We start from the raw sequence: 20,360 nt of genomic DNA, 5'->3' as shown, positions 1-20,360 counted from the left end.
GCTCAGTTTCCAGTTCCTATACAAACTGCCTTTGAGACTTCAGGCAAGTTCCCTCACTCAGCAAAATGGGACGAAGGCTGTCACTCATCATTTGTCTGTGTAGTTGCCCTAGCCTATAAGATCACAGCAGTGAGGTCTATTTGTTACTACCTGTTAGAAAAACGCCCAGTACAACATGGCTTGGGCTTTCCATTTGCACTTCTGAGCACTATTACATAAATAAGAAATAACTCCGATGTATTTAAAACTGCTCGGGACCAAAAACCTAAAAAATAGTCGGGGGGGGGACAACAAAACAATACTAATAAAAAACATTTTTCTTTCAATGAAATTCGAAAGAAAATTACATTGTCTTAAGGAGAAAAGACTGGTTCTGGGGTGAGACAGGCAGAGTTCCTAGCTGGGAATGGGCAGTAGACTCCTGAGATCTGGCACAGAGGTGTTGCTGTCTCGGTGTCCAGGACAGCAGGATAGAAGCAGACAGCCGCTCTGGATTCCTGGTGGGCTGCTTCTCTTCTACAGTTTCTGCCTTGAACCTCCCTGAGATGTTGTTAGGCTCTCTGTTGCCAGATCCTCCTCTACCCTCCAGAATACGGCACCTTGGGTGAGTTTGATGCATCAACCACATCTTCTAGCCTGGCTGATACTCTTTCCTTATCCTTTCCCCAAGGGTTTATCATATCACCTGTCCCTTCACCCAACAGACACACTTCTCTGCTGCTACCCACCACAGGAGAGGTACAAAAGGGCATGGAGAAAATAATGCCATAAGCCCTGTTCTCTCGTGGTGTAAATTGTGGATCCTGAAAACTCTTTGCAAGATTTTCCCTCAGACAGAAAGCAGATTTCAAAACTGGAGAGACAAGTTCAGCCTTGGCTTATTACTGAGCAAATGGACAACTCAGACTGAAGCCCAAGGGACTGCCCAAGGCAGCGTTCTGCTTTTTAGCAATGTGCTTCTGGCCATCACACCACCACACTTCAGATTAAAGGTCTGCAAAACCCCCACTTTATAGACCTCTATCAGGTTCTTTCATGACATACCAAAATGTAAGTGACAGAGAGAGGTAAGTGGAGAGGGAGAACTAAATCACTAAGGAAATCAAATGCTGTATGCGCAACTGCCATAAACACTAAATATTAAAAACTTGAGTTATTTTCCTTTTCAGTCATATCAAACCACCTTCCTAATCATAAACATGTTATTTTTCCCCAAGAACATGAACACAGCTAGTAAAACATCTGCTTGAGGAAAAGCGAAGTGTTACTGGTGTGACACGAATTGCTGAAGAAATGCTGCTGAGAGTCTGACCCGAATGCAAGCTTGAGTTGTGGCTTTCCAGCAATACTGAATGCATGAGACTGAAAATCACTTTTTTTTTTTTCAGAGATAGTTTTGCATCTTCTCAATCAGCCGTTCCATGCTAACTTTTCACATTACCAGAACCTACATTTCACTTAATTCCTAAGACAGGAGAATCATAATGAAATCCTGAGCTCAGCTGCTTTTGCCCTAGCCTGACATACCAGGACTACTTTTTCAATTTCTATTAAATTATTTTTGCAAGGAAATTGTTTTAGCAGAAGCTATGCAAATGCTGAACACTTTGCAAGCTGTGAAGATCCTCAGGAACTGAAGAACTTTTCTCCCATGACTGTTGCATTGTTTTACACAAGAAAGGATGAACAGGAGGTCAAAAGCAATGCAGGAACAGGAGCTTTTGGACAACTTTGTGTGCTGAGGACTAGGAATTTGCTCTGCATTATACAGAACAATATAATTTCTTTGCAGTGCCCAAAAATCCTGCCCCACCTCCTCAACAGTGGCACACAGGCCCTACAGCAAGCAAAAACTGCTTTAAAATATTTCAACCTGTGCTTTGGCTGAAGTGTTAAACCAGGCTTCCTTCCACCACTCCAAGTTCACCGAAAAAAAGTGCCAAGCTCTCTGCAAATACAATAACCAGAAATAGATCTTTGCATTCTCACACGTTCAGGATAGACAGAAGCAGAAATAAATTACTCTGTCTCAAGAATTACACATCGAAATTAAAATACTTTAAAATAGTTTTATGTGATTTGTGTGACTCTCCACTAACAACATTCTTTGAAACCTTATTAAGGAACTTCAAAGTATTATTGTTATAGCATTAGTGAATAACTGTGTGAAATAATACCAGATGTAATGAGGATGGAAAGCAATAGGGTGCCTCACACTCCTTCAGAATTATATCTTCAGATGACTCTTTCACTCTAGCTGAAATTTCCCATTATGTGTCCCAACAGCAGAGGTTTGCAGTGCCTTACGCAGTGGAATTGCTAAGATGAAGCCCACGATGAATAATAGTGCTTTTGTTTCAAACAAGCTCCAATTCCCATGGTTTCTTTCGAGATCTCTCTCCCCCTTCACAGATTCCATATTTTGCTGACTTTTCCTTACATTTAAGTGTCAGCCAGCAAAGAATTGGCAACAATTGTGGGACAATTGCTTTTTCTCGTCTCCCTTGTGCAGGGTGGGGGGTTAGCGGGGGTCAGGAAAGAAGGAAAAAAGAGGAATTTAAAGAGACAGCCTGGATGAAGCAGTGAGGCTTTAACTGTAAGCTGCACATTTTCAGACAGGATGAAGCTGTGAAATGGAAGGCTTGGGGAACTGGAGAGATGAAACACACTTCAACATCTAGGTTCTCCATTGCCACTCCCACTAGAGCTCAAAGCCTGGCAAGAGCATCCTTGATGTTAAACTGTTAAACACGGAGAAAATATTAAGAAGCACTGGAGTGACTTGAACAGGGAAGCTCCATTTTCTTCCTGGCACGCTTTTGAAGGGGAGGAGCAACCATCTACCCTTCCACTGTCTTTCTATATAGACCTATATCACTTGCTACATGGACAAGCATCCAGTGAAGTAAAGGTAAACTACTTTTAATGAACAGAGGGTGGTCTAAGCCATTTATCTGCTGTCGACCCTTTGGGAACTTCCAGGAATGAAGGTTTGCTATAAGTGAACTAAAATGGCAGACAATTTTTTCTTAATTTGGCAAAAATTACAGTTCCCTCCCTTATGATTTCTCCCATAGTATCTGCAACCTGTTGAACACAGCTAAGGTCCCAAAGTCAAGAGATCTGGGATGTCTATTGCCACTCTATGGAAACATGAATACTGCAGTCACACCCTTTTATGTAGGATAAAAAAAACCCCAAACAGATGATGCTCTCAGGAAGTTTTTAATGCAGTCCTGGGTGCCACAAAACTGTATCTATTCCTAATCAGACTCAGCCCTCCCAGCATCCTCTGTGGGCACATAAAAGTTTGGTCACAGAAAAGCCCTACTTCTGCTCTGAATGGAGACCATCCTGGTTAGATGTTTCTCTTACTTCTGTGTGTGGTCTGAGGTGATACTTTATCTCTATGGTGCACAAGGGACTTGGGATATCATGGAGGAAGAAGACAGGGAAAGGACAAATGGGTCCAAACCTGGGAGCTAGACTGGCAGGATGCTTGCAATGCCCGGAAGACTGGGGAAAAGTTGATATAGGGATGACTACGACTTTAGACTTGGTGGGCATGAACCTGGACCCTTTCTAACCTTTCAGACAAGAGACCCTGGGACAAACTGTCTGGCTTATTCATATTCCCACCGTACTCTCTTCCATCTTCCCTAATACCATTACACCCAAATAAACCCCAAGAGTCCTAAGAAACAGCTTCGCCATGGCTCTGGCATGAATACACTGGTTGCACACAGGAATGAGAGTTTAGCCTGGAGACATAATCCCAAATACACAGCTGTGTACAGTATGCTGAAAACTAACCCATCACAGAGAGCTGCTTTTATGGGCAGGATTTGTTTTTCCAAATGGGATTTATTTCAAAGAAAATGGAATGGTTATGAAGAGCTCACTCTAACAATAACACAAAAAATTAATCCAGTGTTCACTGCCGGCTTTGCTGCATGGTACAATCCAAACACAGAAATCTTATTTAGAGGGTCCTGGCAGCAAATGACCTGTCCTGCAGAGCAGACCATCAGGAAACAGCTGGCTGAAAACTGGGACTTTGATAATGACCGAAGTTAAGGCAGGAATTCTGCTGGGGGTGGGTGTTGCAATGCCAATGTGAGGAAGTGACTATGGGAACACCCTGTTTCAATAACCCCTATCAATAGCACAGCAAGGCTCTAGGAGACAAATGGGACTTCCCCCATTAGGAAATTGTTGTCAGTCCCCGTTGCCTGTTTCACCATCTTTGTCACCAGGGCCAAGACCCCCTAGTCCAAAGGTCACTTATGTTCCCTTAATGCTCCAGCCAGTTGTATAAAACTACCTCTGTACAACCTTGCTTCAATTTTGGTGACATTTGGGAACTAACCTATGAGTACCACAAAGTATGTATCAATAAAAAACTAACGCTTTAGGTTTCAGCATAAGGTGTTCATAACCTGCCCCACTGTGTTCCTTAAAACAAAGCAATTGGGTCCTTTTCACCATCACCCTCTACAAGCTCTATCTTCTTTTCCCAATGCTGTACAACATGCTGCTGCTTTCTCTGTTTGTCTCCTTCAATATGTGTCCCAACAGGCCAATACACCTGCTCTCCTAATTACAGTTTATCCAAATATCTGAAGAATAGAAATAAAAGTGGCTCAAAGTCGTACCAGGGGAGATGTGGACTGGACACTAGGAAGCATTTCTTTACTAAGCTGGTCAAACACTGGAACAGGCTTCCTAGAGAGGTGGTCAATGGCGCAAGTCTGTCAGTGTTTAGGAGGCATTTGAACAATGTCCTTAACAACATGCTTTAACTTTTGACCAGTCCTGAATTGATCAGGCAGTTGAGCTAGATGATCGCTGTAGGTCTTTTACAACTGAAAAATTCTATTCTATTCTATTCTATTCTATTCTATTCTATTCTATTCTATTCTATTCTATTCTATTCTATTCCGTTCCATTCTGTTCCTAATTAGCCATCATTATTAATGTTTCTGATACAACATGCTTCAGAACTACAAATCTAATTCAGTGGCTAATTAGAGAGACCATTAAATGTCTTTAATCTGAGGCACATCAAAGACATTTCTTCTCCAATTAGGCAATGGTCTCCATTCAGTCCTGCCCAGGACAATAAGCCATGCAATGTTGCGCAGATGTTTTCAAGTCACCAAGCAGAGTGGGTGCGGGGACAATTTTTACAGCTCTTACTGGAAACCTATTAAGGTCATGATATTGAGAAAGAGCACAGTATGGCCTTCATATTTTAAGCTTTGGAAATATCAACCCCAGAGTCATAAGATTATTTATACTGGAAGCTGGCTACTAGGCAGCTGCCAGAATAGAGCTAATCAAGGGACTGGCTGGCCTATTAATCCTGATACATTCCCCAGCCCATAGTCTGCCCACAGCCTTCCATGCCTGTTCCACAGTCAGCAGATAATCCATTACACCTAGAAGCTCTGAGGAAACCTCAGACACAACTAATTTTTCTAACCTGCCCCAACCATATTAAGATCCAGGCAGAGAAGTAGCAGATGGTTATTCAGCTCCTATGGGCAGAAATCTGACAATGTGAATTAGCCCTGGGAGAACTGTGCCTTGAGATCACCTGATCCCTTTCCAGACCCTTCAAGAGCTCTATGGACTTTGTCCTTCCAGAGAAACATAACCTTTTCAGTCCTTCCCATATAGTATTTAGTTTTAATTCAAATTGACTCCCATTTCCTTGTCCTGACAATCCTACGTATCCCAGCACTGCAACAGCCTTCATCCCTGAACAGCTGGGATAACACCTCCAAAGCACGTTGCAGCATCCTTTCCTCCTCCCACACACCAAGTCCAACACTCAGCAACCATCCTGCACCTGAACTAATCACCTCTGTTGCCTCTATTTGACATTAGCAAAGCTGCATTTGTTCTTCAGCAAAACTTGAGGAAAGACGTACTAATCACAGGAGGGACTGAACATGCCTACTCAAAATCTACCAGATCTCATCCTGCTTTACAGTTCTCCTAAAGGAATTCAGATTTCAACAGGAATTCCAAATGTCCTTGCTTGCCTTCAAATGAAGTAGATTTCTCCTGCATAAATTGGCTGTGCTGATATCCCAAGATCATCTTGCCACCAAAAATACACTTATTTGAGAACTAATTCACTCAAAATTTTATAGCACCTTGAAGAGGTAAGACACTTGTGGAAGTGGTAAGTTTTAGTAGGGTACTTTAAGGGACAGTGAAAATTAAATGAGGTCTACGAATCATGTGCCATAAGCAGCTTTCTGACACCTCTGTAGATAAACTGCACATCAGTGTTTCTTTCACCATTACATTGGTGAATTTGCTGAGAAATCCAATGTTACCTAGTGCTAAGGAAACCCTGTCAAATAACTACCAGTGTTAAAAAGAGGAATTTCCCTTACTTAACCTTTTGAGGAACAAGAGGTTAACAGAAAAGGTAAATTGTAAATCTTTCCAATTTAGAAAGTGGGACCTTTTCAACAGCATTTTCAAGGAAATCTACGTCCAGGGTGTTCTCTGAATTAAAATGGAAAACCCGACACCTTTAACAATTTCCTGCCACTGTATAACTGTCAGCATTGCACTGATTTTATCAACCCAAAAGTTAAGTTTCACAGTTAGGAAACTTTTGCATTCATTTGCTTTTGGGTTGGTTTTACATAGTTTTCTTTTCTCTGCAGCCCCAAGATACCTGGCTGAGGAATCCTGTGAGAGGCAGCGCTGTGGTTTTTCCACAGATTCTTCCTTCCCCCATGAAACACCACACAATAAAGATCCGAAAGGGACAGTTTTGGACCACTCCCATGATCTAAAATATCTCAAATCTGTTGCCCTTCATGTCACATCACAAGACACAACCTTCATAAGTGCTAGCATAGGAACAAACATTATCGGTGTGGCTACTACTCATCATGGAATTAAATCCAGAAGCCATAACAAAAATTAGAGCCCTACAAGGATGAACACTGCCCCTCTGGGAGTATAAAAGTGACATATGTAAGACCCAGGTAGGAAAGCAACATCCAGCAGCACCCAGCAGCCAAATTGCAGAATGAGGACTGAAATCCAGTATCTTAGCTCCTTGAATCATGTCTAGGATGCTGTGGCATCCTGGTTCTGGGTTAAAGTGGAAATTTGGCTTAGCTACACATGCTGAATGTAATTAAGGGTAGTAAGGACCGAGGTGAAGTCATGGTCTTGCTGGCTTCACACCACACATGGACACACACCACTTTCACTATCTTATCAGCCTAGACAAAATTATTTTATTTTTTTTTTAAATCACAGTTTCTCTGTTTCTTGGTGTCTCTCCTACAGGCAGTTAACAGTCAAATCAGCATCATCCATATCACAATGAATATTGAGAGTCACCAGCATGAGAACAGTTCCAAATATTATACTGCTTCATTCTGTTTATTACAAAAAAATAGCTGAATTTCTTCTTCAGAGGTGTTCTAGGGTATACCAGCCTATTTCAACCACTGTGAAGACAGTCACATGCCTGGGTCTCAGAAAGAGGCACCCACATCACCAAGCACACTAAATGTTATGATTTCATCAGTTTTAATAACTAAAGAAGTATAACATTATAAACACAGCCCTTATAAAGACAACCTAAAAAACAACCCCCAAGTATGCATATTGCTACAACAAAAAATAACCCAGAAAGGCTAACAAGAAGGGAGATCACATAGGAGGAAGAGACTCGGAGCATAGTAAATGTTTCTACGGCGCTGTTAATTATTTTAAAGCTGTCCTCACCATCCCCCACAATATGCTATTTTCTAATATATTTTTTTTACAACAAAAAGAGCATTTGAGACAGAAGAAGGCATTCGGTTCAGCTGTCCGCTCTCAGCCCTGCAAAACCACAGGGCACTCTCTGTATTTCCACCTCCACCATGCCGGGGAATGACATCACCTCTGCTCGAGGGGGCTGGTGGGCCAACAAAAATAACTGTTGCTAACCAAGAGTGCTATTGCAAGAAATATTTTTGGAACCATACTCCACATTCCTCCAAGTCCCCTGCTTCCTAGTCCAAACATATCATGGCCTAAAAATTCCTCGCATTTTCTATGCAGTGTTTCCTTTGGGCTCGCACAATGGGGCAGTTCTTCTGCTCAGCAGCGCTAGTGTTCTGGAAAGGGAAGGGGGAAAAAAAAACAGCTTAAGCACTAAATAACCATAATGGCAACCGCAGGGCTGCAGTGTTATTTTTAGGCCAGAAAAATTATGCAGAAGGCAACAGAGTCACCTCAGATTTACCTTCCACTGCCCTTTACTGAACAAAAGGCCGAAGAGCACAGTCATTTCTTCCACATGGTGGTAAGGGGTACTCACCTATGCTTGTGGCAAAGACCCAGCTATTTAGTGGAATTTTGGATGGAAGAAGGAGGCCAGGAGGATGTGACATCTCCCTCTGACAGCACCCCTGGAACCACGCAGGAGTAACAAAGCCCAAAGCATCCTCACCTCTGTGCTAAGCTGCCCTTTGGCTGCAAGAGGCACAAAAAAATGGAGGAAAATTCTAGGTTGCTTCTAGGCTGTGCACTGGCCCTCATTTTCCTGGAGGAAAGAGCAAGATTCCCCAGCAGGTGCTGTGTCTCCTAACATCCCACCAAAATGACAGCGTACTGATCTCTTCCACTCCCACATCTCTTGGTGCATTGACACAAGGTCACTCTGGAGGCTTTCTTGCGAGCAAACAAATGATTTTGGCAAAATGTGTATACTTAAAAACATTCATAGCAATACAGAATCACAGAATCATTTAGGTTGGAAGAGACTTTTAAGATCATAGTATCATAGTATAGTAAGAGTTGGAAGGGGCCTTAAAGATCATCTTGTTCCAACCCCCCTGCCATGATCATGAAGTCCAAACATTAACCTAACACTGTCAAGTCCAATGCTAAACCTATCCCTAAGCACTACAGCTACATGTCTTTTAAATACCTCCAGGGATGGTGACTCAAACACTTGTCTGAGCAGACTGTTCCAACGCTTGATGACCCCTTCAAGCCTAAGCCAAGCAATAGAAAAACTCTTATTCCTTCTTCAGTGTGCATTTCTGCCTTTTTTTTCTTTTTTCTCCTTCTTTGGATGAAAGCAATTCTCCTTATTATCAAGGTAAAAGTCAAGGCTGATTTTGCAGGAAGAAGTTACATGTACTTAATCAGGAGTTCCACTCCAACTCTGCTTTATTCTAAGCAGAACTATTTACCCAGTCTCGGTACAAATTTCTACTTGAACAGGAATAGATGCTATTAAACAATACATGCTTTACTGGCCAATACTTTGTTTCTTTTTGTACCTACCCAGATAAGAAAAACAATGCAGAGAAGAAACTAATAGGGGACATAAAGAGGCCACTTATTCCACGGATGTTCTGCACAAGGTTTAGAAAATCCCTTTACCTTTTTGTACCTCTGTTACTCCACCAGTCCTTGATCAACTTCACCTGTTTAGACTAGAAAGTCTGAGACTTCCTTTCTGCTCTGCTCTACTCTTCTCACACATTGTTGGGCCTGGAAACACATGTTCATCAAAAATCATTCTATTTTTAAGTCATTTAGATTCATTGCACATCCACAAACACACCAGTTGTCATAAAATGTTTTCAAACACAGAAAGAGAGAAGAAAATTCACTCTTTGGAGTGTTAGATTTGAGAGACGAGGAATGGGCTGGGGAAATCAGCATTTAGGTGGAACTCATTAGCAATGACTAAAAGGTAATTGACAACATAACTCATAGCCCTCTTGTGGGATATTCTAAAATGGTTGTTCATGTCTGAAGCATTTCAAGGACTTTCATTATCTGCTTGGTCTACTTGCTTTCACAGCTAAGATAAATCAGTATTTTCAACCACAGCATTCAGTTTGTTGCCCTGCAGAATAATTCCCCAGTCATAACTTCTAGATATACAGAAGCACTCAAAATATGATCTCTTTTACTAGTAAAAACCAGAATGCATACTGCACAAATTTTATAGACCTCGAAGGTCTATCTTCACAGGAGAGAACTGGGACTTCAGGCTCCTGTCAGCACCATAACACAGAAAAAATAATTTATTGGCTTCTTTGGAAAGCCCATCAGATAGAAGTCACCAGCAAAATAAAATAATCTAACTGCAAACTTACCTGAATCCTTCCTCTCTGTGGAACTCTTTTCATGTTACGGTTTCAACTTGTAGATCAACACTTCTAGAGACGTAAAGGAAAAAGGGCTAACCAGCAAGAAAAATACTTGTGCCTCTTCGAGCCTGCCCTAAGCAGGCAACTCTATACTATCAGAATGCAAAGCGCAAGGGCCATATGGGTCTCGCTCACAGCTCCTCTGCATTGCTGTGCTGAGCCCACTCTGCACTGTGTGCAGGGACACCGGCTCGCTCCAGCTAAGCCAGGCTGGGGGCGTTCAGAGGAGAGAAAGCACCTGCGCTGTGCAGAAAGTTCTGCTGATTCAGTAGGATGATTTTAGGAACCTCTCTGTGCTCCGCTTCGGAAGCCCTTAAGATATCAACGTGTCGCTGAGGACTCTGAGGTATGTCAAGCACAGCGCTCATGGCTGTGCTGCTCCTCACTGGAACAGGGACATGAGATTGCAAACGGAAGCACCTTCTGAAAGCCACGTGCCTCCTAGGAGCTATGTCCAGAACCAAGAAGTTCCATATGGATCCAGCTTCTTCACAAAGCGGAGGGTGGTAGGGTGTGAAAGAAAGGGAGGGAAGGAAAAGATTAATGCAATTTTCCTCAACGAAACCAAGGCACTGAGCTAATGCTTTTGTAAAGCTGAATGAGTAGCCAAGAAAGTGGGAAGGAGAACTTTATGATTGTCAAATTGGTGAAAGTGGCAAAAAGTTAAATGCTGGTGTCCTAAGGGAGAAGGAAACCATGCTTTGAGCAGAAGCCAGGAACTACAGAATGGGAGGCCAGCGCAGGTGACCTGAAGACCCAGAAAGGCACTAATAGAGATTTTGGAGATCAACTCAAGGGCAGAAAGGGGACCCCTGCACCAGCAATAGGTCTACTTCTTTCAGTATAGCACCTGTACAGTACAGAGCAGAAAGTGAGCTCTTCAAATAGCTTTCTGCAAAATCCCTTTCAGTTTGCCTGTGGGAAAAAACTCATACCTCAGACAGGTCAATCAGACACTCCAATATATGCCTTGGATTTTAAGAAAGTTCCTAAAGGCCCCAAACCTCATCCATTTTTCTTGAGATCAGAGACAAGAATGATGTCTCAAGTGTAGACCTGAGCAAATGTGTTTTCATGTGCCTTAGAGCACTTGTTTCACTTCTAAAGGCAGTTAAAGTTGATGTGACAGGGACCTTTTCTCCTTCAGTTCATTAGTGTCCAGAATGCTTATCCACATGGAAACACATCTCCTCATCTTCATTTCAGCAATCCAGGACTGAACAGCTTCAGAGGGAGGACACAATGTTGGTGCGAATAAAACTACCCAGGGACCATCACATTTTTTGCTCCAGTGAGGTTGGATTGCATGAAGAAATGTGATTCTTGACAGGGTAAACAACCTTTTCTTGGCCCTCAGAAAATCATTCCCCAGGGCTTTCCATCTCACCCACCATGAGCATGGACAGCACTGACCACTCTCTGCTTCAGCCATGCCTCAGGGAAGAAATCTGTTGCAAAGGAAGACAGACAGTTGTTTGTTGTGAGTGGCTTTCACTTGAGACCTACTCCCAGGTTCATTAGATGATTTCCTCTCTTTCTAAAAAATGAACAAACAGAATCTCTCTCTGGATTTGGAGAACAGAGGGAGACTGCAGCAACCTTGACAGGTTCAGAGGAAGCAGAGAGAGGAGAAACTATTCAGACAAATTTCCTCAAGTGAGATTAACCTAACTAATCCGAAGTATTCAGTCTGCACAGGAGACAGAGGGAGCCACATGACCAGGTTAGCCTAGATTAGTAAGATGAGGAACCCATCCCCATGGTCTAGTGGAAAAAAACAGTGGATGTCTCTTCAGCCCGGCTTTAGTCCTGGGTTCAGTGTTAAAAGATGGAACAAACAGATCTGGCTCATGACTTTGACATTTGCTCTGCTATCATCATCAGCTCTATCTGATAGGATGACACTACTTAAGCTGTAGTAGCCAGAGGAAATCCAATGCTAAGGAAATGGACATTCATTTAATGTTTATCTAGGATCTGCTCCACCAATGAGTTCCAGATGTTGGCTTTAATTGTCGCATTCTGGTATGTTTAAGCAGCAGGAGTTCGTAAGGCCGATTTGTAAATCAATCTGGCAGACTCATACTGAATCCCATCTTTGCCAGCTTTTCTAAGTAAGAAGATGCTCTTAAAATATTAAGTACTTAACGTGTCTGCAATGCAAAAGGAAGGAAAGATTTTTTAAAAATCCCTCCCCTGATGTTTTTCTCCTTTTGCTCCTTCTCTCCTTCATTTCCTCCCTGCAGAACTGCCAGACAGGCCATTTCCTTCCCATGAGTCTAATGAATTTTAGCGGTCCTAAAGCTCATGAGGGCAGGTATCGTGATTCTGCCCTGCATCATGGGCAGAGCACCCTGCTCATCATTCACAAACATTCATTCTGAGTAACTCCACTAAATTCCCACCACAGCCAACGGCAACTGCATGTATGGACTACATCCAGCAACACTGCTCCTGATATTTGAGCCTGGAGTTTTGCTAAAGCAGAAAAAAATATTAGAATTGATTACTGCAATCTTGGGACTGTCTCAGGCCCTAGCTTCCATGCTCTTATTAATTTGTATTTTACTTTTACAGCAGTTACAGCTCATATCCAGAGGTGGTATAAAAATGACTTTCGTATTCTGAATCCCAAAGCATCGTACAAGCGCCGAGTTAGACACTACCAAATCTTGTAACTGTTTTGTGCTCAGTGTGACTTCACACAACAGCTGAACATATTGAACTGGCAGGAGAGGGACTGCTTATTGCAACAGCTAACTTATCAGTCAGACCTTGCTTACAGGAGAGAAAATCATGTTAAAAAATATTTTCAGCTTAAGTACTAGACTAGAGTAGGCACAATGGCTCATTAAAATTGCTTTAGAAGCCCCTTTTCTTAATTCCCTTTCAAAACACATGCTTCTGAGAAAACACCTGAGCATTCAACGCATGTGAACCTTACTTACATTTTCCCAGGAATGTGTGCTTAGTACACACATTTTTCAAAAGGTGTCACTGGATGGTTAGGTAAGGTTTCAAAAGCTTTCAGCGTTGGCAATACTCATCCCATGGAAGTTCATGGGAATTCTTCAAAAGGGGTTGACTCAGCCTCGGATGACTGCTTTGGAAAAACTCCTCTTTATCTTCCATCTTTGACAGCCCCAAAGATAAAGTGCTGTAAGTTCAGTTTAACATCCTCCTTTAACATTACAGACCTCTAAGTGGTGTCCACTTCTGCCATGAAGAACACAAAAAACATCTCACTCACAGCTTGACTTATGCCATATTTGAGAAGAGGTTTGAGAAAGAAAAGCAGCGGCTAAAAATCCACCCATTACTTTACACTCTGAGCAGAGACCAAAGTATCAGTAAAGAACTGGTTGCATCACCTCAGTTTAGCAGTGGTTTAGCATTTGAGGTTGGACAAGAAATCTCACTGCAATACAACAGCAAATTCTGCAAAACAAGCAGGATAAAGTCAACAGGCTTGAAAACATCTTCCAAGACCATGGGACCACATCTAATCAAGGCACAGAAGGAGCGCCACCCCAATAATTTAAATAGTTATCGCTTTCCATCCTCTGGAGCTGGGGTGAAAGATCTGAAAGACAGAGGCCACTCAGACCTCCTGGTTCAGCACACTGGTCATTCCTCCACAGCAAACAGGCTCCCCATGCTAAGTGTCAAAAAAACTGGTATGGAGCTCCAGGGAGGCAACTGTCAATCGGAAAAGCAAAACACTGGAAAACCAGGCTGTAGCAGTAATAACAGGAAAGACATGCAGGCAACTTGTTGGTTTTCATACCCTATGTCTGAAACTATTTCTGCAATCCATGACATAGGAGCAAAGATGAATAGATTTCACCTCAAACACAGAACAGTGCTTTCTTCAAATATCAGGCAAGAAGGATCTAGGGAATCTTTTAAAGAGTTTGTCCTTTAGGACATGCCAAAACTGCCTGAAAGGAACAGCGACAGTCTCACAGGATCTGCAATATTCCCTCCCTTGCTGTAGATGCTGAAAGGTGGTAAAAACATTGCTTGTGAGCAGACCAGTGTGCAAACTCTTCTCCTGCTAAATAGGGAGCTTGGAACACCAGAAAGATCAAACAATTCTGAGAAGAGCTAGCAGGTCAAATAAACAAATAGCAATAACCATAAGGCATAACATTAATGTTTGAATTTTAACAGTTTAATTTACAGTTGACTATGTCCATGACCTAGGTTTTGCCTAGAACAAGGATGAAACATATTCAGATCATTCTTGGCACAGGGACCGGAGAATACACACAAAGTGGTGATGGTATTGAGGATGCTGGGAGGCCAAATTCCTTTCTGAAGCAATCTCACCAAGCTACCCCTGAAAGCTGTTGCCCTTTTGTCTGTTTATCATGGCAAGGTTTCAAGGAGCCACCACAAAATTCTCCTTAACCACCCAAGGATGGAGCACCCAGAGAACAATCTCTGTTTTTGAATGTCATGTTAACATATTTTTACAATGACCATGATTACAGATTCTCAAACACCTCTCCATAGGCTCTGAAAACCATCCCAGAGGAAAGGGGCTGATGGAGCCTCCATAGATAAAGCCAACCAATCTGCCAATCATGCCTGTCAAGACAGAAGGAACATGCCTAGCACCTTGACTGTCTTTCAAGCCAAAGGCACAGATCAGCTTCTCAAAATTCACCCTCAATATTATTCATTTCCCACAAGTGAAGGCTACTGCATCTTCCAACCCTCCTTCAAAGAAAGACATTAACAAAACTACACTCAAACCAAAGCAGCTCACATAAGACCTTGGCTGAATGTCTTGATGTTGAATTCTGATGCCTCTTGATGTCAATTTCCCACAACTTTCTCCTGGGTTGGAGTTTCTTCTGCCAAAGCACCCATAAGGGCTATCAAGAGAAACTGCAGTGGGCTTGAAGTTGTCAGGAGACACTACAGACCACAGACACTGGGCTATCCTGTGGATTAGGGAGGAGCTATCCTTCTCCTCCATGAGATTCCTGGGATTGCTCTGGAGAGAGCAGCAAGCAGGTCTGGGAATCCCAACCCATCTCTGAAGTGGATCCAGCTCCCTTCCCCAACTCCCTGCTAGAAAATGAGTAGGACTGTTACCAGCTCTTCCCTCTTCTGCTGGCTGCACATTCAACAGAAGTGAAATGAAGATACTTGTTTACTTCAGTAGAAAGGACACTACAATTTATTCTAGCTTGAAATAAAACAACACAAAACCAATATGTCAACTCATATGGCTTCTCTTTAAGAAGACAAACATCTAATATTGGACCAAAGAAAACTCAACGAAGAATTTGGTGGTGGTGCTTTTTCCAAATCAAAATAGTTTTGCAATAGAGGATTCAATTCCAAATATTTCAAAGCCTTTTGTTGACAATCAAGCAGAAAACTGACTCAACTCAACAGTTCAACTGACTTGAAAACATTTTTCAGGGTAACAATGAATTGGAAGTTAAAAAAAAAGGTAATAAAAGTCCTATGTATCATTTGAATTGTGTGATAAACTCAGATTTAGTGGCTTGGTTGGTATGGAGATCAGACAACTATCTATATTGTGCATTTTTTGCCCTATGACCTTTGTAGTGTGTTTATAAGGAAACTATATACACACAGAAGAACACACGCATCCGTAGCAAGACAAAAGAGAAGAAGAAAAGAAGACATCAATTGCTTTTGTTGCACTGGGTCACTGCGATGGAAAATAAGATTAATTGCTTCCCTTTAATTTACATGAAATATTTTCTGTACAGGCCTGTTAATAATTTAGCTTGTTATTGAACAACAGCATTGTTCTTACTGTTTGTCTCCCTATTGTTCTGTCACTTGCAGTAATTTAAAACAACCCAGAAGGAATCACAGACAGATGCATTGCGTAGAGGACAGATGTGTTGACCCATACAGTGCTTTAACAGCTAAGCTTCCAAGGTAAGTTTATGTTCTTCACTTTTACTGCCCATTAAAAGAAGGTTTTCTTTAAAACATTAACTTGAAAGCTGCAAAATACATCATGGGAGTAGAAAGTGAAGGGATAAATTCTGTGTTATCTGATTCCTTTTACTGCTTGGAGGGGTTTTATTTCTCCCCTTTTTCCTTGGCTTCAGTGTGAGGAGCAGGTTCCATCCCATCAGCGTGACCAGAGTAAAAACTGACATTTTATGAGTGGAAACAGTCCGGGGATGGTGGCTTCTGCTCTTAACATCCTGACATCTCAACCTCTGGAGCAGCAGCAGCAATGCTTCCAGCGGCTGCAGAACACCTTAAAAAGCAACCCGAACTGACAATGAAAATAAACTACAGTTGCAGCACTGCTGGAATCTGGCAGCCCTTAGCAAATACAGCAGCGTCTGGGTGTTAAAATACATAAATCTGTCATCGTTACCAGGCTAAGGGGTCGTCATCCTATTCACAAAATAAAAGAACTGTGCATAATCAGTAGGGCAGGGAGTTCAGAACAAAGTACGCCTTTTACAAACTCTCAACTGCTGATAGATGGATGTTTGCAAGGGACTTAATGTCTTTAACAGGGTACATTTAAGAAGGAGTGTAGGTTTCAGAACTCCTGGGATTCGTGCTTTTTTTCCTCTTCTTTTCCAAATTTATTTCCAAAAGCTTATAATGTAAACACTCAGGTCTTCTGACTACAAAACCCACGTTATTATAAAGTAAGAGGAATCAAAGCGTTCTAGCACAATGATATTATTCATCAAGCACAACACAGAATATGTTCTTTCATCAAACAAAAATAAATTCAATTTAAAAATAGGTTTATACAGTAAGTGCCAGCAGTTTTGTTGGGTATGGGGTTTTTTTCCCCTTTTCTTCATCTTTTCCTTAATGTGGATGCCAAAGACAGCACAGGAAAGGTAGAGAACCAGACCCTACAGGAATGTAAAAATACATCCTCTCAACAGGATGTACATTTTAACAGGCAACACACCTACATGTATGGATCAAGAGCACAGGAGCAACGGATGGTGGATTGGAGCATTTACACATAAAGAGAGTCTCCAAAATCAACATTCAACCTACACCTTATAAACTAGCCCAACTTGGTGCTGTTCTTTCTGTAACAAATACGATACACTGTACCTTAATTTACAATATGCCCCTTGTGCATTTTTTAGTTAACTGATATCAAATGGGCTAAAATTTGGCTAAGAAACAGTATCAATGGTATATACGGGGCAAACAGAGCCATACGGTGGCACTAGTGAATGGGGCATAGTGCTCCCTGGCAGAGACCTCCTGGAGACACTGTGCCCATGAAACTCAACACAGTTTCAATGGTCCTCTCAGTGCAATGAAACCGTGCTAAGTCCTTCACTCCCAGCCTTTGGCCAGAAGAGGGATGGAGCACATGTGTCAAGGAAACGTTGTCAGGAAAAGGAGACAGTAGTAGTTGTAGGAAAGCTAACAGAAAGATCCTGCTACTTGGGGTCATCTTGGATGGTTGGCAAGATGGCAGATATCTCAAGACTGCTGAGGACCAGGACTGCAATTAATGCGATGGCTTCTCATTACTTGGGGTGCGTTAATCAAAAGACCCTTAACTTGCAATTCTGCAGTCACTGCAGACCTCTACTGGTAATCCAGACCACCTTCTGCACATCTGCTTTCCACACACATAAATATCACCCGCTTGGACGAGGGACTGCCTTGGCTTTACTCACAAAAGCAGCTTTTTCTAAGCACTATAGATCTGTAGATGTGGACAAATCAGCGGCTGTGCCCATCAGCATTGCTTTGTCAACACGGGCTGAACTTCTGCCCATTAGCTGTATGGAGGCTTGCAACAAAGACAACTCTTGATTAATAAAGTCAGAGGCAAAAGATGTTTTTAGCCTTGGACATACTGACGAGAAAAACCCAATATGTACACCGCAAACTCATTGGGATCAGAAGCTAATTCTATTAATATCATTTAACAGAAGGAACCCATACATTGTTCAGATCAAACACTTCTAATGCCTGCCTGGCATTGTATATTGCTTTCATTCCCAAACAATATTCGAGCAGCAAATAGAGCTGCAGTTTGCTATTTGCATGGTGTAGCAGCAGCTACACACTCCAAAGCATCTGCAAAGGATTGTGGGCTAAATGCATCCATATGTCCTGCATGCCTTGAATTTACACTGGCTGCAGCTCTGGTTGCCACAGTCTACCACGGGATGGAGTATGGGGAGAAATTATATATCCATACATATATGTATGAATTTCATGCTTATGTTCATGGAAAAAAATCTTTTCATTTCCTTTAAATTGTGAACAGGTGTTGTCACCTTCTTAACTTGGCTTCTATGTTACAGCTTCACAAAGGGAAGAAAGGAATCCACCCGAAACAGTGAGGCTTTTGTTAGCCAGAACATGATGTATTGATAAGCATACTGTAAAGTTTGTTATAAAATCAAACGAAACTAATGAAACCTAACAAAGATCTTGTAAAAACTGTGGACATTATACAGCGTTAGCACTGAGCTACATTATAGATCTGGACTTGGAAAAAACAAGACTGCTGCCCAGTTGTGATGTTTTCAGCCTTTTATGCTCGTTCACAAGAGCCATCAGTCATATCACTCGGTGCTACATTTTTTATCATAGCATAGTTAGAGCTAATACTGGCACTCACATCATCACCTCTTTATGGAGAAAGAGCTTTTCAAGAAGAAATTATTATAGGCTGTTGTGACATCAATCTAGTGTAGCACTCATCAAAATGGCTAAAAGTAGTGAAATCATTTTTCTGCAGCAATCCGGGAATCCTTTTCATTCTGGAGTACTTCTCTCTCCTCCTTTCCTCTCCTAGGACAGTAGAAATTTTCCAAGACTAAACATGCTGCATATGGCGACAGGGAGTCCATCAGACACTAAACAGGAGTCCCCGAAAGAGGAGGAAATGAAGCACCACTGAAACTCTGGGGATAGGAATAACAGATTGCTTTTAAGTTCCTTGTAACATGTACGCTTCTGCTGTCCCTGGGCAACACTACATTTGGTTAGGGTATGTGTCATTATGTCTACACTATTAAACACTCAGAAGGAAGTCAATTATTAGTCAATAATGAGTCATCTCCAGTGGAAAAGGAGCTTCATTTCCATGTGAACAGTTTTCAGCTATAAGTTTGCACCAAAACATGAAAACGCTCACATTTTATGTACCCAGCATTTCATTGGGATCAGTTAATGCAGATTGACAGTCTCTTACTAAGGCTGACACACGGGATCCCCTCACTTGGCAACATCACTTAGACAGGTCTTGTTATGAACAAGGCCCTACTTACGTCTCCACAGAGGTGTTGCTGTGACCCAGTGACACCATGTCACATGCTGGCAAGAAGTCCTCGTGCAATGATTGCAACTGCTAAGCCTTGAGCAGTAAACTAAGGCTCCCCTTTTCTGCGCAGCTCCCAGAGGCCAAAACCAATCTGAGCTTTAATTAGCAACTTAACCATTACTAAGCATCAGTGACTATGGCCAGATCCTCATCTGGTGTTAATCACACTGTGTATGCACAGGAGGCCACCAACGTAGATTCAGCTGCCGGGCTGGGTCCTTAACAAATTAAACATGAGAACTTTGTTACTGTTTATTGTCATAAGGAATTCTTCATTTCCATATAACAACTGACTAATCTTCATTAGTTATAATTATATGTCCTGTGATTGTGCTAACGGTCCCACGTTGGACGGGCTGCCTTTCACACTTTGCGTTGAAGTAAATGCACTAAAGACAGATTCCTTACTCCATACCATGACCAGCACAAGCCACAACACTTCGTTCGCAAATGCAAATACTGCATCTTTTTTTTTCTTAAATGTTGATTCATCTCAGTTTTTGCTTAGCATTAGCAGTCCCCTGGTGCAAACATTGCTGACTCAATGTTGATTCACATCTTCTTGCTGAGTACATCTCTCTGGTCCTCACAGTTTATTAAGAGGCCAAAACCCAAACATAAATGAATTTGTCATACTTTTCCAAGATGGCCAGTGGCACCTGATTCTGTGCTGCAAATGTTTTCTCAGCTTTTGCACTATAAATGAGTTCTGAGACACAGATTGATGACTTCATTGGAGAACTGTAATGCAAACCATATTTTACTGTACTTCACTTTTTTTTTCACACAGCATTTTCTACTACTACAAGCAGAAAAAAGCA

The 20,360-nt window shown here is 41.9% G+C and overlaps 1 protein-coding gene across 9 annotated transcripts in view; it reads right to left on the bottom strand.

Moving 5' to 3' along the window:
* The window catches only part of FGFRL1 (fibroblast growth factor receptor like 1), a 173,945-nt gene that overhangs the window by 60,243 nt on the left and 93,342 nt on the right, over positions 1-20,360 (bottom strand). For 7 of the 9 annotated variants that reach the window (XM_054065160.1, XM_054065158.1, XM_054065154.1 and 4 more), the window contains one exon: positions 11,594-11,650. The exons of the other annotated variants lie outside the window; for them this stretch is intronic. In XM_054065160.1, the coding sequence (XP_053921135.1) occupies positions 11,594-11,650 (57 nt within the window). The remainder of the gene's footprint in view (positions 1-11,593; positions 11,651-20,360) is intronic. 9 annotated transcript variants of the gene reach the window in all.

The sequence above is a fragment of the Cuculus canorus genome, chromosome 4, assembly GCF_017976375.1.
Source record: "Cuculus canorus isolate bCucCan1 chromosome 4, bCucCan1.pri, whole genome shotgun sequence".
Lineage (NCBI taxonomy): Eukaryota > Metazoa > Chordata > Aves > Cuculiformes > Cuculidae > Cuculus > Cuculus canorus.
Note: the sequence above shows the minus strand (reverse complement) of the source record. Positions and strands in the feature narration are given on the sequence as shown.